This window comes from Protopterus annectens, chromosome 4.part0 (assembly GCF_019279795.1).
Source record: "Protopterus annectens isolate FY-2018-M chromosome 4.part0, PAN1.0, whole genome shotgun sequence".
Classification (NCBI taxonomy): domain Eukaryota; kingdom Metazoa; phylum Chordata; order Ceratodontiformes; family Protopteridae; genus Protopterus; species Protopterus annectens.
Window position 1 is genome coordinate 288,035,046 of NC_056733.1, and position 21,111 is coordinate 288,056,156.

General features: G+C 40.2%; 1 protein-coding gene across 1 annotated transcript in view; it reads right to left on the minus strand.

Moving 5' to 3' along the window:
• PLBD2 (phospholipase B domain containing 2) overlaps nucleotides 1–21,111 on the minus strand; it is a 634,614-nt gene that overhangs the window by 224,141 nt on the left and 389,362 nt on the right. The window contains exon 7 of the mRNA XM_044068270.1: nucleotides 5,301–5,461. Coding sequence (XP_043924205.1) covers nucleotides 5,301–5,461 — 161 coding nt within the window. The remainder of the gene's footprint in view (nucleotides 1–5,300; nucleotides 5,462–21,111) is intronic.

The following is a 21,111-nucleotide window of genomic DNA, read 5'->3' on the forward strand; positions in this document are numbered from 1 at the left end:
TTGAGGAAACAGAAATGTCACAAGCAGATAGGTTGGTGTACCTTAACCTGATGGAATTAGTTTTAAAATACAATTTCATTTATTTCAAAGGAGAATTGTACCAACAGGTTAGAGGGGTGGCGATGGGAGCTGCATGCATACCCACCTTCGCTAATTTAATTTTAGTTAAATGGGAAGAAAAATATGTTCTGGACTCCATATATAAAGATTGCTGGAGCCTTTACAAAAGGTTCCTGGATGACATCTGCATTTTTTGGGTGGACATTAAGAATAGAATTCAGGAATTTGTTGATTTTTTTTTACATACCACCACCCCATTTCTCAAATTCACCTTCAACGTTTCTGACGAAAAACTACAATACTTAGAGAAATACATAAAGAAAGTAACGGGTTCAATTCAAAGGTGCATAAAAAACACTTTTACAAACTCATATTTGCACTAGAACAGCGCTCATCCTGCTCATTACAAGAGAAATATAGTAAAAGGGCAGTATGTAAGGGCAAGTCGTATGACCTCTGACACCAAGGACTTTGTGAATGAGTGCAATTTTCTCAAGGGATTGCTTTCAGCAAGGGGCTATCCAAAAGAGTTCCTTGAAGAAATTACAAAACAAGTACAGGAAGATAGAAATGACAAATACAAACTTATCCTTGGTCAGCCCTTTAGTTGAGAACCATAGTACTGACTCCTCACAGCAGAACCAATTTAGTAAAGCAATGGTGCTAGAATACAATGCTAGCAGTGGATTAGTAAGGAGAATTATCAGTGATGGGAGAAATTCAAAAATCTCACTGACTTGGAACAAATAACCAAAACAGAGCTGAAATTTGTATATAAAAACTCACAAAGTGTGAAAATTGCCTTAGAAAATGACAAAAAGAGGCAAATGGAAGGAAGAAAGTTGGTACCTACAACCGTGGGCGATGTTCACAATGTAGGTTTATAATGAATAAGGAAGAAGTCATTTTAAACAGTAGAAATGTGGTTTTAAGTAGTAAAGGATATTTTAACTGCGACTCAAATGGCCTTATTTATTTAGCTCTATGTGAGTTATGTTATTCTTTTTACGTGGGCAAAACTGAACGTAAGCTAAAAAGGAGGATATACGAACATCTATATGATATGCAAAACAGGAAGGAAACAAATGCCCTTTTTAAACATTCTTTAATATGTGTCAGTGCTAATTATTCCTTCTTTGCGCTGGAAGGGGTCAAAAAAGATGAGAGAAGGGGACAAAGGGAAGAGAAAATAGAATATAAAGAGCTCAGGTGGCAAATAACACTTCAAGCTACATCTCCTCCAGGTTTATATGAGAATATCTCTCTTGTACCCCTGTTGAAACTAAGGGCAGCTAAATTATAGGATTATATAACAAGGTACTAGCTTGCTCATGTGTATTTGATGCTTTTCCTTTTCTTTCACATTTTAATGCAATTTTAATTTTAACCACTAGAGTGTGCTAAAAAACATTTTACTTTTATTTTAATACAAATGGTTTTATTTAAGTTACTTAAGTTATCCAAGATATTTAAGCATTTTATGGTTTTATAAATTCATGTGATGTATTTTTTAAGTTTGTAAAATGTATATCATGTTTTTTAATATTTATGAACATTTTATACAAAGTTTTAGGGTTAGTAGTGTTTTTTTCTGCATGCAAGGTTTTAACATGAATATTCATGAGGATTAAGGATGTTTTAAATTGGATAGTTTTTATTGGATAATTAACCTCCTAGAGGATTATAAAAGGCATCAATTGTTCTCTGACCCACATCTGATGAAGTGATTCAAACGAAAACGCTAGTTTTAATGTGTGCGTTTATGTGCTTTTGTGCTTAAATTAAAGTTATATTTTAAAATGTTTTATTTATACAATTTTTAGCTTACAGTTTTTCGGCACTCCTTTACAAATACCGAGATACCACTACCAGTCCCACTGAATATGCAACAGTGGAATTAGGAATACACTGGAATTTATCATATGCACTTTTGAACATCTAAAAACGTTTTGCTAACAGATATAGATAACTCTCCCAAGCAGAGAAAAATTAAACTACACATTTTATATTTTACACTCTGACTAAACTTTTTAGACTGAGAAGCTTACAAAACAATTATATCAATTTACCTAATTTGGCAAAAAAAATGTGATTGACTAGGCAGCAAAGGTGGATGCTGAACAGTTCCATTTAGTGTCAAAGCTTCGTTACCGCACCATTTGGTTCTGGTTCATTTTAACTACACATTAAAGTGCAGCAGGCACACCTTAACAGCAGAGGATGAAACAGAACATTAGTTATGTTGCCACACCACAGGCATTACGGTTGTGCAACTGTAAATTTTATTCTTCAGGAAGAATATTTTAACTTGTATTAAAAAGTATAAGAATAAGCTGTCAAACAAGCTCATTCAGTTTTCATTCAATAAACAAGCTAAAACCTGTTGTAACTGTAAGAACAGTAACCAGAACCCGAAGAATGAATGATGACACTGATGTAAAGCAAGTCTAATGTGGTATCTTGGTGGACTCTCCCTACTCTGACGTACAGTGACCTCAGTGTTAGTATATACAGCAAGCAAGGGTGTGAGCCTAACATCTTCCTTAAACATAATCAAGGAATATTTTAACAGTGAGTTCAACAGTCTGCAGTTACACATCAATAAGAGAATTATTTACTCTGAGGATGGTTGATACTGCAGTCTTTTCAAGATGCAATAGAGAGCTTTCAGAGATGCTGTCTATTATTCACAACAATTTATTTCAAACATGTGTTCAGAGTATTGTTCAGTATATGCAGCATATTATTTTAAACACAAACATGTTTTCAGTGTCCCTCCCCTTTGTTAGAAGACTGCTAAGGGCAAGTAGATTACTGTCAAACAGCGAGAGTAGAAAAATACATTCAGCCAGTCACTCAAAAAAATTATTTAACATGGGCAATAAAATTTGACAAGAGAGGGCTGCACATGTTCATAGGTTGGTACAAGGCTATCGACCTTAACAATTAAATACAAGCCTAGCCATAACAATTCACTGGCTATTTCTTCCCACACTATTTACTTCCCTGGACCTCTGTTTAGCAGGGCGACTGACGTGATCTCCGGGGTGACGTGATCTCCGGGGTGAATTTCCTCTCTCCCATCCAATCATCAAGGTTCCTTTTGAAGAGTGCCAAAGAGGCGCTCTGCTTGACATGTATGGGCAGTCTATTCCAGAGTCTGGGGAGTCTCTGGATCAGGAACCTATCCCTCCAGCATGTTTTGTTTATTGTGATGACAAGGTTTAGATCCCTGGAGCATGTGGCTCTGAGGGATTGGGATTTCTTTACGTGGAGCATGTCCAACAGCTCTGGGTTTGACATAAACTTGTATGTTAAGCAGAGATAGTCTCTGAGTAGACGATATGCAACAGAGTATAGCTGGAGTTTTTTTAAGGCAGTCAGCACAGGGCATCTGCTTTGGGCCTGTGATTCTTTTAATGAGGTATTTCTGAGGCCTTTCCAGTTGTTGCAGATGTCTTGAGAGGTACATACCAAATGGGGCGTTGTATTCTATAATGGGTCTGATGAGTACAGTGGGACAATTACCTCCTTTTTTCTGGATGAAAAGCCCTTAGTGATGAGGTGTGCCACATAGGATTTCCTGACTGTGGCAATGTGGTTATCGAAGGTGAAACCACTGTCCACCTGTGTCCCTACGTCTCTTACCACACTTTTGGTGTTTAGTGTACTGCCACCTATGTGGTAATTCATGGGTACATGTTTTTTTTCCCAAAGGGGATAACTATACATTTCTTAGCATTGAGCTTGAGCCCATGGCTCTGGCATCAAGCATCTGTTTCTGTAAGGCCCTTTTGTAGGATATCCACATCATTTGGGGATTCAATAATGGCTCCCAGTTTGCAGTCATCTGCGAACTTTGCTAGTCAGAGTCCCTTAGTGTTGGCCTGTACTTCAGAGCAGTAGATGCCAAACAAGAGCGGCCCCAGGACTGAACCCTGAGGTACTCCACTTGTCTGGAGCTGGATTTGGAGTCGGCTACTTTTAGTGTGGGCTCTGTCAATAAGCCAGTTGGCAACCCATCGAGTGACATACGGATTAATGCCCAGCTTAGTAATTTTATCTATGATTCCAGAGTGGGGGATGGTGGCAAAGGCCTTGGCGAGGTCCAGATAGGCTGTGTGGACCGCCTTACCCTCCGTCCATGGCTCTGGAGACTGATTTGAAGAAGTCAATCAGGTTCAGGAGACCAGATCGGCGCTTCACAAACCCAAACTGGGTGGGGTCCAGTGTTTGAAGGTTGCCAATGTCTTTGTTTATAAGTTCCATGATAATACGTGCCATGGTCTTGCAGATCAGGCTTGTCAAGACTGATGGGGTGGTAGTTCCCGGAATCCAAGGGGGATCCCTCCTTCTGGAGTGGGATAACTGTAGCTGTGCGCCACTCAGTGGGCATGAAGCCTGAGGTGAGGGTATGATTAAACATGACACTTAGGTGAGAGGTGCCAGTTCATTCTGTAGTTCATGTAGTACACAGCCCACAATGTCATCTGGTCCCATGGATGCTGTATTCTTAGTTTTGGAGAGTGCGTTTTTTACCTGTGTATGTACCTAGAGAAAAATTCTGGGTTCAGTAGCACATTACAGTCCAGGCCAAGCAGCATATACCAGATGAAATACAAGCTGGAAATTAAACTGTAAAACTTAATGAGCTACTGAGAGAGAAGTGGAGAAGTTCGAATGCCCGGATTAAACTGCAGACTAGGTTACATAGATAAGGTTTGAAGGGAAAAAAGCCACAAGCTAACTACTACTAAATAATCTAAGCGATACTACTGAAGCAGAATTATTCTGAAAACATTTATATATACTGGAGAAGTTCCAAGCAAGTTTCAAACAAAATAATGCTCTTTACTTACGTTCCACTTTTGGGCAGTCACGGTGGTGCAGTGGTAAGCATTGTCGCCTCACAGCAAGGGGTTCTCTGGTTCAATCCTCGGCTGGGGTGCCTTCTGTGCAGAGTCGGCATGTCCTTCCTGTGGTTGCATGGGTTTCCTCCGGGTGCTCCCGTTTCCTCCCACATCCCAAAGACATGCTGCAGGTGGATTGGACACACTAAATTGGCCCTAGTGTGTGTGTGTGTGTGTGTGTGTGTGTGTGTGTGTGTGTGCCTTCTGTGGAAGGATGGGTGCCGGGCTGGCAACCCGACACTGTAAAACTCCACTGCCAATCATGAGTGGACAGGTGATCCGCTGTGGCGACCCCTAACTGGGAAATGCCGAAAGAAGAAGACTACTTACGTTCCACTGTTGAAACGCTTGAAGACAGAAGCCCATTCAGAGCCAGTACTGGCTAGCCTGTTTGCTACCATATTACGGATCCACTCCAGCACAGTACCCTCAGGCTGGACATACTTCCACAGAGCTGGGTTATTGTTGCCAATTGTAGTTTCCAAGGTAACCTGATCAAAAACACAAACAAACAAAACAAATAAGCAAATAAAATTAAATAGACTGTGGCATATGTTTTTATTTATTAGGACACCTCCTTTACATTTCTGAACTGCTGTTAACAACTTGCATTATGTATCACTAACTTTACCATTATTGTCACTAATTAGAAAACTGACAAGTGCCGTACAGTTTGATTCAGAGCTACACTGAAGCCAATGTACTCAATCAACGGGAGATGAACAGTGCAGTCACTGCACTGTAAAATCATGGATTGGGGACAGTTCAAAAATGTATACCTCAACTGCAAATGCCCTCTTCCAATCTACAAAAACAAGTATAACATCTTCACAAATAAATATCAGAACTTAACATGATGTAAATCTCCCACACACCATTTATTCCTCACACCCTTATATATATCAATATAAAGACCTCCACATCTCAAATACCCAAAATGAAGGATCATTTCTGATGAAATAGCCCAGATACACTTTTTTGGTCCATCTTTGTCTAAAGCACTTCTTGGCCATCTTACAATCCTAATGCAACATGAAGTCAAGTAGCATTACTCATAATGCCCTGTGTTGGGCATTTCTCCAAAAACTTATGCAAATTTGTTATGTGGTACATTCGTAACATAAAAAAACTTTTGAGTTTTAATTACTGTAAATTCATATAATTTTTTTGTAGCGTATAAACGGCTTACTATTGAAATGCTGACACAAAATACTGAGTGCCAAGAAGCCACAAAAAAGACCAAAAAGCCAGGAGAAAAGTGAAGATAGCTCATCAACTTTAAACTTCTTTTTATTTTGAAGGAGGCAAGTACCCCACACCCCCCAAACCCATACACACCCAGTCTGAGATCGCCATACCTCAGAGAAAAGGGGATATTCCAAGAAATGACCATCCTGGATTTAGTATATGTCAGTTTTTCTGGCCATTCAGTCTTCACGTTTTGGGACTCTCTCTCTCTCTCTAGTGGGTCCTGACATTTCAAATGGTGACCATATAAATTTTACAAAATACACATTTCTGGTGCTCAGTATTAAGTATATAATATGTATCTATGCACAGTGATTCCTGTAGAGACTTCTGTGTCACATTCTATGCCAGGGGTGGAGTTGAGACCTAAACATGCCCTGATTCATACTACCTGAATGACAGCCAGATTGCAGACTGCTCTGATTCCAACAATGAGGAACAAATGAGCTGCGTCAGCCACTTGATGTTCCTCAGGTGCTGTGGTTACAAAAAGTAAAAAAAAACTCCATGAGGTCAGGTTACCAGACTAACTGTTCAGAAGTTTTCACACTTGATTGATACAGGTCATGAACATAGAGTCAAAATGAGATGACTACATAAGTGAGCGCTTGTGTAGAAGCACACATCACTTCACAGCTACCCGCCAGTAAGCAAGCACGTTCTTGGAATGCAGTTAATCATTGTTTTTCTTTATTTGAATTTGCTAAGAAGTGGTATACTTGCAAGTATTTCACTAGCTTTCAGAGATGTCTACAGTAAAATGCAGTTGGAGAGCTTGGCCTCCAGCATGGGGATGAAGGGAAAGCACATCTGTCTCATTACGAATGGGCCTTTTTGTAAACCAGTTAATAATGTGAGAACACATCTCTTATATGCAACATCATGGACCCTCCACGATGGATCCTAATACTGGAGAAAATCCCATCCAGTAAAACCATAAGAACAGAAAGAGTCAAAGAGCAAAACCAGGATCAGAAAGAAGGTGGTACTCTAGGAAGCTTACTGACAAGGCTTGATTGCAAGGTTGCAAAATAAGGAAGTTAAATTGGCTATAAAATTCTTTGTAGTGAGTGGTTGTGCCAGCTAACCTTGCAGAGTAGGTCAAAAGAATGCAGGAAACAGACCCTCCCAAACAGAATAAATCAGACCAAAGCCCTGCTAGACCACGAAAGCTCAGAGACAGAAGAACCATCACCTACACTCGAAGACAAAAAGACACTACCCCAGCTGTGAGAGTGGGCAGGTGGGAGTAGCAGTCTAATCACATAATGGAGAAGTGAATTAACATCCCTCCAACAGGCAGCACAAATTCCAGGAAGCATGGCCCAGTGATTCTTCTACCATGCCCTCTCCCCTATTTAGGGTGCCAAGTAAAAAGGGCCTATAGCACTAGGTGTGCGAGTGCCTGATTGTGTGATATAGAACAAAGGCTAGGCAAACTAGTTCCATTTCCCCCTTTACTTTGTAAACTCTGCAGATATCAGTGGCTATCAGCAGGGTCACACAAGGAGTCCTCTGTGAGTCAGCATGAAAGGCAGCAATATCAAGAACACCCCTAGAGCAAATAGGAGGAGAAAGGGAGATAGGGCCATCAACCACCACACATGCAGGCACTATGAAAGTGACCAAAAGGAAAGCTATGCCATGCTGTACACAGGCATGAAGGAACTCAAAATATGAAGCTGAAAAGTTAGTCCTGGGAGTCCATAATCAACCCCAATCATGAGCAAGAGACAAAGAAGATTCTACTGGAAAGGATGAAGGGACACTACCCTCTCCATGTACAGTCCCTCACAAACAAGCACTAGGATTCAGTTCTGCCCTTCCACTGGGAAACTTGGAAAAGAACCACACAGGACGCTAGAACTAGACCATGCTAAATCACAGGCCGCAAGCCATACAAAAGTGACTTCAAAGTAATGCTCAGAGCAGTATACTTGCTCCATCCTCCCAAAGTACCATACCTGCAAGGGCCAGTAGGGGACTTGCCTATGGTTCACAGCCTCCCCAGCTGATATGTTTACCATTATGCCATATTAACATTATGCTGACTGAAAGCTTAACAACTAAACACCTTCTGGCCAGGTAAGTGACGCAGTAACAAAGTGGCAAAAGACAAGTGCCCAAGGATTATCAATGTCCTTAAACATGGGCTGACGACATACACGGTCCCAGGAATCTTAACCAATTGTGATACAAATCTCACAAGGAATGAGATGCAACCCATCAAGAGAAATACGTAACCACTCTTCTGCCTTTATAATGAGTCAAAGGAGGAAAGTTTCATACTTTTAATAAGCAAACGGTCAGTTCTCCACTGACAACACCACATTTGAGCACCAACCATCAGATGGGCTTATACTGCCCTATGATGGTTATTTCTCCAGAAAAGTGTGTAAATGGTGGCTCCCATTTAAATGCTTTAGTTCTGAAAAGTTCAAAACTTACAAGATCGAGCACAAATGCTCAAATCTTGTATGCTCAAACCAGCAAATGCAACAGTGTTTCTTTTTGCCAGAAACTCAACTGTGTGGGATTGCAGCACTCTGGAGATTGGGGGACTGATGCTTTCTCCACTGTGAACATGCAAATATTAGGGGCACCCCTCACATGGGGGGATGCTGGAGGGCTTGTTCCCCCCTGCAAAACGTGTTTTTTTATTTTGCTTTTCGAATTTAAAAGATTCAAGCATTTGTGTTTGATCTGGTAAGCTTCAAGATTTTGGGCTTTTAATATAGAACCATAAACGGGTTATTGTGTACATTCTTAACATAAAAACCTTAATCTTTACTCCAATTGCAATTCAGAATCCTGGAACTCGATTCTCCTTCCAGTTGGATACCTCAGCAATATAGATAATTAAAACTGTTCCTGCTTGATTCCTGGCTACGCCCCTGGTATTCCAAAGGTAAAATTTTATATATAGATATACGTACATTATATATATAGATATATATATATTACATATATATATATGTATATATATATATATATATATATATATATATATATATATATATATATATATATATATATATATATATATATATATATATATATATATATATATATATATATATATATATGTATATATATAATATACATATAAAATATATTATATATATATATATATATATATATATATATATATATATATATATATATGGGGGTGGCCTAATGGTTAAGGTGTTTGCCTTACAAACACAAGGTGCAGGCTTTGAGTCTCATAAGGGATAACTGGCTAGGCTTAAAATGGCTCGCAAGGGCAGTTAGCTTAGTACTAAACTATGAACTACATATATATATATATATATATATATATATATATATATATATATATATATATATATATATATATATATATATATATATATATATATATATATATATATCGGCAGGCACTGGGTTAGCTGCCCTTTGCAGGCCATTTTAAGCCTAGCTAATTTCCCTTTTTCTACACTTGAAATAACCTATCCCCATTTGGTTATAGATTGGCCTTATCCCTCCCATGACTGATAATTGTATATTACCCCTAATAAGCATATCGGTAATTACAACAATGTAATCATAGGTTCATTGGTAGGTACTAGGCTATTGGCCCTAGGGCCTATACAAGCCCAGCCAAAAAGGTTCCCTGGCTTTTGCCACCCAAGAAAATTATTTTCTTGTGCCACTCTCAAGCAGAGCCACAGAAGTGATCCCTGGGGTGAATTTCCTATTTCCCATCCAATCATCAAGATTTTTCTTGAAGAGTACTAATGATAACATAATTATACCTGCCTTAATGTACTACTACTTAACTGCACCCAGTGTTGATTAGGATGCTGCAAATATACTTGTTTATTTCATAATTATCTGCCTTAGTCATTCCTACTTTGTGTGCAATGCTGCTAATGTTACCTGAACATTCTGCATATTGAATACGTACTACTGTGAATAATTCTCACAGAACTTTTTATGTAATGCTGCTAAATTTTGCCAGAATATTCTGTATGTTATTTATGTACGATTTTTATGAACTTTTCTCCCTGTGCCTCTGCTGAAAAGGAACGTATCTTCCCTGTAAACAACTGGACATAAATATGTTTTTAAAAACTGTAAACTTCCCAGATAAAATGTACTATTTTTGTGTATAATTTTACAAAATACATATTCTGGAGATCAGTATTAAAGCATATAATACATCCATTCTTACCATATCAGCTAGTGTATGTAGACCCCCCCACCACCACCAGTCAGCTATGCTGTGCTCAGATATAAAGCCCTGACTATGACCCAGGAAAACCAGAGTTTGATTAGTAGCTCAGGCATCTTTTAGTGCTGGCAAAGAGTGCAGGCATGGCAACCCGTAATAGGGTGAGGGATGAAATTAGATATACAATGCCATAATCCCTCAGAGAAGCAATATTGCAATGACAGTTCTGAGACCCACATTTGGCCACAAAGGCAATGTGCGTGCACCTGCAAGAGCACTGCACAGTGGCTCCCTACAGTGACTTGTGTAGCATGTTTCCTACCAGGGGTGGGGTTCAAACCTAAACGTACCATAACTTATACTATCAGAATTGTCTAAAAGGGCAAAAAATATCCCTTATGATTGCCTGAATGACAGTCACACCATGGACTGCTCTCGCCTCAGTGAGGAATAAAACCATTTGATGCTAAGCAGACAATGGAGTTATAAAAAGTATAAAAATCCAAATTGTTAACTGGCTAACATTATGGCCTATCAAGAATTTGGCAGCACTTTTTTTCAGATGTTCTCTTATTTGACATTTGTCATTGTCTTTGATCATTGTGACAACATAATGACTAAAGAGCTTGTGCAGGGAGTACAGTTGTGTACCTACCATAAATGTAATTGTTCGAGTGTATTCACTGTTGCAGTCATTACAATTGGGTTATCCTGCTGGCAGGCTACCCGCAGTCAGCCTGAATTCCAAAGTCTAGGTCCGGCGTCGGTTGCTGTCGCCTCTTCCCTGATGTCAGTGCGCCAGGGGTATATAAGATGCAGCCGACGCCATTTTCTTCAGTCTTTCGTGCCGCGCGATGCCCGAAGCAAAAGCAGTTTGCAAGTACCGGTCGGCCGACTCCTGAAGTTTTCAAATTCGACTTTCAGATCCGAAGTCTTCATTAAAGCTAAGTACCCCATTGGTGAAACTTTTTTCTTGCTCCAGACCGATGTCAGAAAAAGTTAATAACTGTATTTCATGTGGGAAGTAAATACCTCATAAGGATTTTCATTCTTACTGTATTCCTTGCCTAGGCCCTGACCATAGCGTTGCTAGTTGTCGGTTTTGTGCTAAATTTAACCAACGCACTATTAAGCATCGGTACGATTTTGCATTTCATTACTTTGGCAGAAGATTTAATAATATAATGACGGCTTATCTACTGCGCCCAGGGTCTTCACAAAGTGCCTGGCTACCAGTAATTGCATTTTGCAGACAAAGAGGAATACAAATATATCCTTACTTGGACGACTGCCTTATTCAAGCAGAGAAGAAGGACATTCTACTACAGCATCTGGGGTTTGTAAAAAGATTACTGACATGTCTAGGGTACACAGTAAACGAGAGATAAACACGATGAACATCATATGCTTATTCATGTCTTCCCGCCAGCAAGCACATTCCTGGAATGCAATTAGGCATTGTTTTTCTTGATTTGCATTTGCTAGGAAGCAATATATTTGCAACTTCCAGGTATGACAACTGCATGATATGGCTGGAGAGCTCCTGCATGAGGGATAAAGGGAAAGCATCTCTGTCCCATTAAGAATGCGTCTTTTCATAAATCAGTTGATAATGTCAGAACGCCTCTATATTAGAAAGTCGACAGCTTAGGTTATCGAATCCCTAAAGATCGACACCTAAGCGTCAAAATCTAAACATCGAACGGCCATTCTTTCCTCGGGAAAGAATTTGCTAGGCCGTCACACAACAAACTAGTAAACCCAAACAAAGTGGGGGGATTCACCCCCCCCCCACACACACACACGCACACACACACCCCTAACTAAATATACCAACTCCGAGATTGCTCTATATTGGGAAAAGGGCAAATCCCTGATAGCCATGCAAATTATTTCCTGAGGAAAGAATTTGCGTATGTGGCTGTTCGCAATTTTTAGATTTCGACAGTTAGTTGTCGATCTTTAGGGATTCGACAACCTAAGCTGTTGACTTCCTAATAGGAACCCTGTCAGAACACATCTGTTACAACTACCATCAGGGACCTCTGAAGATGGTTCCTAATACCAGATAGAATCCCACTCAGTAAGGCCATAAGAATAGAAAGAGCCAAAGATCAACACCAGGATTAGAAAGAAGGCTGAACACTGGGAAACCTGCTGAGAAGGTTGGAAAACAGGGGTGCAAGACAAGGGACCTAAATTTGGATATAAACTATCTGTGTTACGTGGTTATGCCAACTAACATTGCAGAGAAGTCAAAACAATGCAGGAAGTTGCCTCTCCTCACAACAGAAGTACCTGACCACTCCCCTTCACAGCTAAGAAGCCAAAGGGCAGGGTTTCATTTTTTTCAGGAAACAAAAGGGATGCTTTCCACAGTCACAAACATCTTTGCAGACCAACCATAAGATAGGCTCAGGCATACCTCTACTCAAAGAGGGGAGACTAGGTCCCTGCTAGAATATGAACATTCATGGATAGAGGAACTAACTCCTAAACTGTGAAAGACAAAGGATACTCCCCCCAGCTACGACAGTGGGGAAGTGAAAACAACAGATGAAACACATAACAGCAAAGTGAATCAACCTCCCTCTAACAAGCAGTGCAAATTATGGGAAGTGAGGCCCACTGAGTCTCTAAATTCCTCCTCCTCTTTTCAGGGTGTTAGGAAAAAGGGGTGAACTGGGGACTCAAAATTTATTTATTTATTTGCAGTTGGTTTGCCAGGATAGTCCATTGGGCCAAATGAACCCATTTTCAATGGAGTCCTGGGGAGAAAAGCTCCAAAACTAAGTAGGTTACAGTAGTTTATTCATAACAGATGTACAAATTATACCATTATACAGAAGTTAAACATACAAGAAAAAACAATTTGCAAATAATAAAGCAAAAACTAGAGTGAATACAGTCTAAATATTAAATTAATACGTGATACAGACTAAAGGGAAATTTAGCACAATTGTACTGAGAAATAATAACATATTTGGAAGCATTTCACGACAATACTGAGAAATAACATATTAGGAAGCAAAATCATCTCTAGGCATGAGAGTGTACATGTGTGATACAGAAGAAAGACCAGGAAATCTACTTCCATTTCTCTCCCCTTGCTTGGTAAACTCTGCAGATATCCGTGGCTGTCTACAGGATCATTCTAGTTTTCTTCGACTCGGAGAGAAAGACAGCAATATCAAGAATCTCCCTAAAACAAAGAGGAGGAGAAGGAGAGATGGAGGCATCAACCACCATCCATGCAAGCACTAAAAAACTTAACCAAAAGGGGAGCTGTGTCACACTGTACAGAGGAATGAAAGAACTCAAAATATGAAGCTGGAAAGTGTGTTCTGGGGCCCATAAGCAACCCCAACTCTATGAAAGAGCAAGGAAAGTTCTTCAGAAACATGACAGGAAAATCCCCTCTCCATGTAGGGTCCCACCAAATCTGCACTAGGACTCGGTCCTGTTCTTTCATTGGGAAACTTGGACAGGAACCACACAGGACAATAAAACTAAACCATACCCAGCTAAGGGCTATAAACCATACAAAAGACTTCAAGGCAATGTCCAGGATGGTAGACCTGCTCCCTCCTCCCAAAACACCATACCTGAAGGGCCATTAGGTGACTTGACCGTGGTTCAAAGCCACCCCTGCTGACATGTTTACCATTTTGCTAAGGAAGGTCTTGACTAAAAGCATTACAGCAAATGCTTTATGGTCAAGGAAGGGAACCCCATATTAAGTGGAAAGAGGCAAGTGCCCAGGATTCATCTATTCCCTAAAACCTGGGCTTACAATATGGATGACACGATGGAACTTTACCAATTGTAATAAAGATCTCACAAGGAATGGGATTTAACACCACAAGTACTTGACCACTCCCCTGCCCAACTACTAAACCAAAGGAGGGAAGGATCATATTTCTTTCAGGGATCAAATGGCTGCTCTCTACTGGCACCAGCACATTTGAGACCCAACCATCAGATGGGCTCAAGCACACCTCTCCCAAAGAAAGGAGACGGTAATTGTAACACTTCTCCCACAGGGTCTACATCACCTGAAAAAAGAAACCTGGAAAGAGCCCAGTAGCAGCCTCAAAATGAATAGGTGTAAACAACCTCACTACTGACCATCAGGAATCTCCAAGATCAAACAACCAAGTCAGGCTGGGTAAGCTCCCAAAGCAAGGACTCTATAGTCCATGAAAAAAGGAGACATAAGTGAGCAGTCTTCCCTAACTCCCACATTAACATCCACTATGTACTATATGGAGAGAGAGTTAAGTGAAGGCTTATTCCTAAATTCCAGTGGTGCTATTGCCAAACCTGGATCAAAACACAGCATCCAGCAATTGTCTATGGGAACAGAACAACAAGATATGGCCCATGGGGCATCTGCAGAACAGAGGAGCTGCTGTACCACCTAAAAAGGGGCAAATCCAGAAATATGTGCAGAACATAGAAATTAAGACCATCCCCTGCATAAGGAAGTTCAGTTTCTTTTCCAGACCAAGAAATTTGAAACTCTCAGAGCAAAGAGACAGCTCTTGGAGCAGAAGCTTGATGGGACTACTACAGTGAATAGATTTCAATCCTAGATTTCCTTCATGAGAAGCCCCATCTTATGCAGAAGGACATACCAAGGGAAGCATCAGGAAACTTTTCCTCCTAGTCAACGATGCTTCCATCCCAGAGTAGATCTGAACCAACACAGCCTATTCAAAGATTGAAAGGAGACCATGAGACCCTAAAGTGGAGAAGGGTGAACCCTCAAAGGGGACTGGAACCAAGCAGAAACTCAGTCTGTCCAGACTGCCAAGGAACAGTGTCTCACTGGACACCGATATCCACCACCTATCAAGTGATAGACACAAAAACTGCCTTCCTAAGGAGACTTCTCAAACATCAAAAAAGGGAACCTTAAAGGAGGAGATGAGCTCAACTGAACAGGGGGCTTGAATATAGGCCTCCTCATTACTAGTCTTATAATGAAGGCCTCTTCAATTAAAATGTGGAAGCCCTCATTCGCCCACCAGGTCTATGCAAAGTAGAGAGAGGCTCTGCACCTCTGGGGATGCAGAGTAAGGACAAGAAAGATAAGTCAGAGTTTATCACACCCTGTGTTGAAGGTGCTTGCAGATTCCTCTCCTTCCCTTAAAAGGAAAGAATCCCAATCACAGAAAAGAAGAGAAAGGGCCCCCAGTGTCAGGGATAACTCAAAAACATAACAGCTGATAATAACGTTTACACATGAGATGGTCAACCTTAGGAAAGCATAAAAAATTAGCATTGCTGTCTTAAGCTATAATCAGTTTGGCCATATCCAAATAAGCTTCATACTGAACACTGCAGAGCAGAGTTATGAACACTGGCTTCCTAGGAGTATGCACACTTCATTTGCAGCCCAGTATCTTTCGGGTCTATATCAGAACATTGAAGTATTAAAACTTCGAATGTTCTGATATCGAACACTATTCAGCGAACGCTAAGAATAGCGAAGCTGCAGAACAGTGAATTCTTTCCTAGGGAAAGAATTTAGTTGGCCATTTCTGTGGCTTCGCTATTCTTAGCACTGTGGTGGAAAGTTACGGGTTGGGTTCAGGTAAGTGTGCGATTGTTTGTACGTTAAGGTTAGAGGCGGGTTAAGTGAGTTAGAGTTAGGGCACGGGTTAGGTGCATGTGAGATAGTGACAGACCTTAGGGTTTGGGTTAAGGTAAGTGGGTAGACAGTAGTGTATGTTTAGTTTAGTGTAGCGTTAGATGTAGGAATTTAAGTTTGTGTGTGTGGTTGCGGTTTTTTGATGTGCTTGTTTTGTGTTTGTGTGTTTCGGAGCAGCAAATTTTTTCCATGGGAAAAAATTTGCTGTTCTGAATGTTCAATATTTTCATGTTTAGATGTTTTGGGGCCGATGAAATAGCGTTCACTATTTTCATCTTTCGATAACGTGATATAAATGCTATCTTTCAGTGCTCTCTCACCAACAATAACTTTTCCTTAGCTAAATTTAGTTTGCGTTTCACAAATATGCACAATGTTTTCCAAAAAGGGGCTAATAATCCATTTTCAGTGCCACTACCTCTTTGTGCTTCTGCACTAACATGCTGCCAGTAACCAGGCTAAGCGGGCACACACAATACATAATTGCTGTGCCCTCTTAGATGGGCCAGCTATATTAGTGCCTTATGGAAACTACAGAAAAGCAGTCCCTCTTTTCAAAAGGCAAATGGCAACAGGTCCCATTCATCAGTTTGTACAAATCCCTTACATAAATTAAACAGACATACTAGATAAAGTTATCTAAATCAAGTAAAATAGTTTGAAAATTAAATATTCACAAAAACGTAGAATGATTTGAACAGATGCCATAAGAAAAAAAGTGTTCAACAGCTGTTTTTCCTGTGATTACTGATACAATGACTTAGTTATCTGTTTTCCCCCAATCCACAAACACAGTAACTATACCATCGACTTTTATGTCAATTTAACAGTTGCAAAAAATAAACAGGCAATATGTATAGGCATGAGCTCAGTGACTCTAGGAAGACTGTTGCTCCTCTCCTCTGCAGTACAAGTAAACATTTTCTTCACTGCTACACAGCTTGCCAACAATCCATCACACATCCACAGAAGAAAGTGTAGACTGGATCAATTGATGAGCTGTTTTTCTAGAGAAAAACACTTGAAATCCAAAGGGGTATCTTGAAATTAGTCAATATTGGGAAAGTTTCAGTTTTAGGCAAATCCCTACCCCCATTTTGATACTAAGTACAAGTCCTGCAAAACAAGGTTGATTAAATAACCACAACGCTGTAGTCACAAACAGGGTAGCATAGCACTTGGCAGGAAGTAGCAGTCTAAGCAGCTCAAAGTGCTGCAAGTGAGTGTATGGGGGGGGGGGGGAGTTGCACACTCTGAACTCTGCTGCCTTTTTACTTAAAAAAAAAATATACAGTTTTGGTACAGCTTCTCATTTTATGTCTTTGCTGCATAATCAGTGATGAAACAAACTGAGTTTTACGTTTTTTTTTTTTTACATCCTGACACTCTGCAAACTAGGAAGATATACTGCAAAAATTAAGAACCCTGGCAGAACTTACCTTTCAAATGGTGCATCAAGCAGGCAGAAACTCTGTTCATCACCAACTGGGTACAATTTCAACAAAACTCTCTTTACAAGAGCACAGAGATGTCCACTGCTCTGAGCAGGGCATCTGCTCTATCCAGAAGACAGAGGACCAAATACAGCCCTGCAAGGGCCACCAGGATATTAGACTCTCTCCAATCATGAACAAGAAGACTTGATAAAGGTCCAATAGTCAACTCAATGAAGATGGACTAGAACCTACACATGGTGAACATCTGTTGTCAGTGCTCAGAGACTGGCAACTTCCATCACAGACTTCTGAAGCAGCACTCGAATGGGTAACAGGAAGGGGACTCCATATGGAATTGTCTTAGGCTGCTTTGTCTTGTATGCCTTTCTTGGTTGGAGGCCACAAACAGAAGGTTTGCCTGGTCCAGACCAAGACTTCTATATTTTTTTCTGATCCTAGTAGGTCCTGAGGGTTCAGGTCTTTTGTTTTTTTAAAGGGACAATCACAGTGTTTAAAATTAGGGTCTAAGTTAAGCTGACAGAAGTCGCACTCACTTCAACACATCCCTTTCATTCCCATCCACAGTGTCATTTTACATTTAAATATCCTGTAAACCCACAGTTCCAGTCTTGTTTCAGCTCCCAGGATAAACTAATCATTGGATCAGTGTTACTCTCCACCTTACATTGGCTTGGGGAACTATGCCTCCAGCTCCTGGTTCATATTTAAAATAAAGAAAGCTGTGTCAGGGAAAAGGGACATCAGTGTATACTAATTTTTAAAATTTGCATCACTCATGCTTCTACAGATGTAAAAGCAGCCCGCTCAAATAAAAACAATGCATTTGGCTAATAGTTAGTATTCGGAAATCAGAACATATCAAACTAAACACTGGAAAAAGAACAGAAGAGTGTGTCTACTAATGCTCCAACCTTCTGTCACACACTTGCTTTCTATGGAATTACTAGCAGTTCAGAAAGTCACTACACCAGGATAGTATTCAAAAATCAGAATACAGTAAAAACATGAAAGAAAGAGAAATATGGTTTCCACTATTGTTTGCCTGACTCAGATGCTTTCTACAGGTAGAAACCATGTCATAAAATTGTTGTAGATGGCCAAGATTCACAATCACCACAGAATAAAATATGAAATGAAAGAAATAAAAAACTGTTTACTAATGTTTTAAAAGCATTGCATATGGATATGCTTTCTAGAGTAGCAGCAGTCAGGTCATAAAATACCTGAAAGGCTACTTTTCTCAATGGGTAAAAAAGCACACATTAAACTAATGAATGGCTCACATGGGCGGCCACACTACTCAGTGGTGAAGTGGTTAGCATTGCCGCTTCACAGGAAGAGGTAATCCGGTTCAATCCTCGGCTGGGGTGCCTTCAGTGCGGAGTCTGCATGTCCTTCCTGTGGTCATGTAAGTTTCCTCCCACATCCCAAAGACATGCTGTAGGCGGATTGGAAACTCTAAATTGGCCCTAGGCATGAGTGTGTGCATGTGTGTGCCTTCTGTGGAAGGTTGGGCTGGCAACTCAACACTGTAAAACTCCACTGCCAATCATGAACGGACAGGTGATCAGCTGTGGTGACCCCTAACCGGGAAATGCTGAAAGAAGAAGGAGAAACTAATGGATGGCTCACATGGAGAGCTGTTGTCAGTACAACTGCAGTTTGAGATGGAATTTTGCTAACACCTTTGAAACTTCCTTCAGGCACTCTTCCCCCACACCCATCAGCCAAAGGTGAGCATGCTCAGAAAGGCAAACCTGAAATGTAAACAAAGGCTGAATCAAAACAAAAAATCCCTGAGACTGTCCCTTTAAGCACAGTAGTGTGTTTTACAAAGGATCAACTGGATCCCACTCAAACATCTCCCTCTCCATGAGCCTGTTGAATTCTTCAATTCAACATTTCTTAGAATTTTAAATAGTTTAGCCCCATATCGCCTAAAAGAGTAAAAACTAAACAGGCAACCTGGCTTACCAAACACACAAAGCAAATTATGTCTGCTAGGGATAAAGCTTGGAAAACCAGGAAAAAAATAAAAATCCTTACAACCTCAATCAATATAAACAATTACACAACCAGGCAAAACGACTAGTAATTAAAAATAAAAAACACTGCCCAAGCCTTCAAGATCAACACAAACTAAACCAAAAGAAATTTTGGAGCACATCAATTCCCTACTCCATCTAGGTAAAAATAACAATCCTTGCCCTAATCCAGATAAAACTCTCAGAGATAGCCTTGCTCTTCAATTCATATTTTATTGACACCATAGCTAAACTCACCACTACCTTCCCATCTATAGACCCCTGCCCACCTGAACCTCTGACTTCAAACTCTTCTATTCTCATTCTTACCTATACCAACTATCACAAAAAAAAAACTGCTTCATACACTCAAACCTTGTACTAACACACCAGACAATTTACCTTTCTACAAACATCTGCAAACTCCATTGCCTATCCTATCAGCATACTCCTCAACAGATCTATTCAGGAGTCCAATATACCAAACATATGGAAGAAAGCATCTGTTCTTCCACTCCATAAAGGTGGCAACAACTCTGCTATCTCTAATTTATGACCCATTGCTATCCTCTCTCCCATCTCTAAAATATTAGAAAAATGTATTCACACTCAACTTCTTAACTATCTTGTCCAAAACCAGATACTTTCCCCCACACAGCACGGCTTCAGGCCAGGTCATAGTACCGGCACTGCTCTCATATCCTTTATGGACACAGTAAACAGGGCTCGCAATGGCGGTTATAGTCTCCTCACTGTTCCTAGACCTCTCTAAGTCCTTCAACATGGTTTCACATACCTTTCTGTTCACAAAACTCACCAACTTAGGTCTCTCACCCCATACCTTAAACTGGTTCTCAGACTATCGCACCAATAGGCAACAATCCACCAAATGGTAACACTCCTCACCTTTTCTCAGCACAAACATAGGTGTACCTCAAGAATCTATACTAGGTCCCCTCCTTTTCAATATATTCATTAACAACTTCCAAACCACCCTTACCCATGGCACAGTTATCCAATACGTAGATGATTCTACAATCATCTGTACTGCCAAATCTATATCTGAGTTACAGCGTCTTACCCAAAATGCTTTCATTTCAACCGAAACTTGGATGTCAAACAACCATCTCGCGCTACATCCCAATAAAACCAAACTTCCAATACCCCTGCCCCAAAAAAAACTACTGTTCAGAACAAGAATGATTTTTTTCTGTCCAATTCCATAATAAAACTCTCACTGACGTCATTCCAAGTACCAAACTGCTAGGAGTTATTACTGATGAAAATCTAACATTCAACCTCCATATCCATAGTGACATCAAAAAAAAAAAATCAAAAATTAGGTGCCCTCTACAGACACAAATACGACCTTAATATTACTGCTAAAAAAGCTCTAGCATCATCCTTCTTGCTACCATCACTACTATACGGTGCCCCAATCCTCACCAATATCCAGTCCTCCCTGAAAACCAAACTAGACTCCTGTTACAACAAGACTACCAAATTTGTAACAAATTCCAAAAACTCAGCACACCACTGCTCATCTCCAAAACAGCTAAAC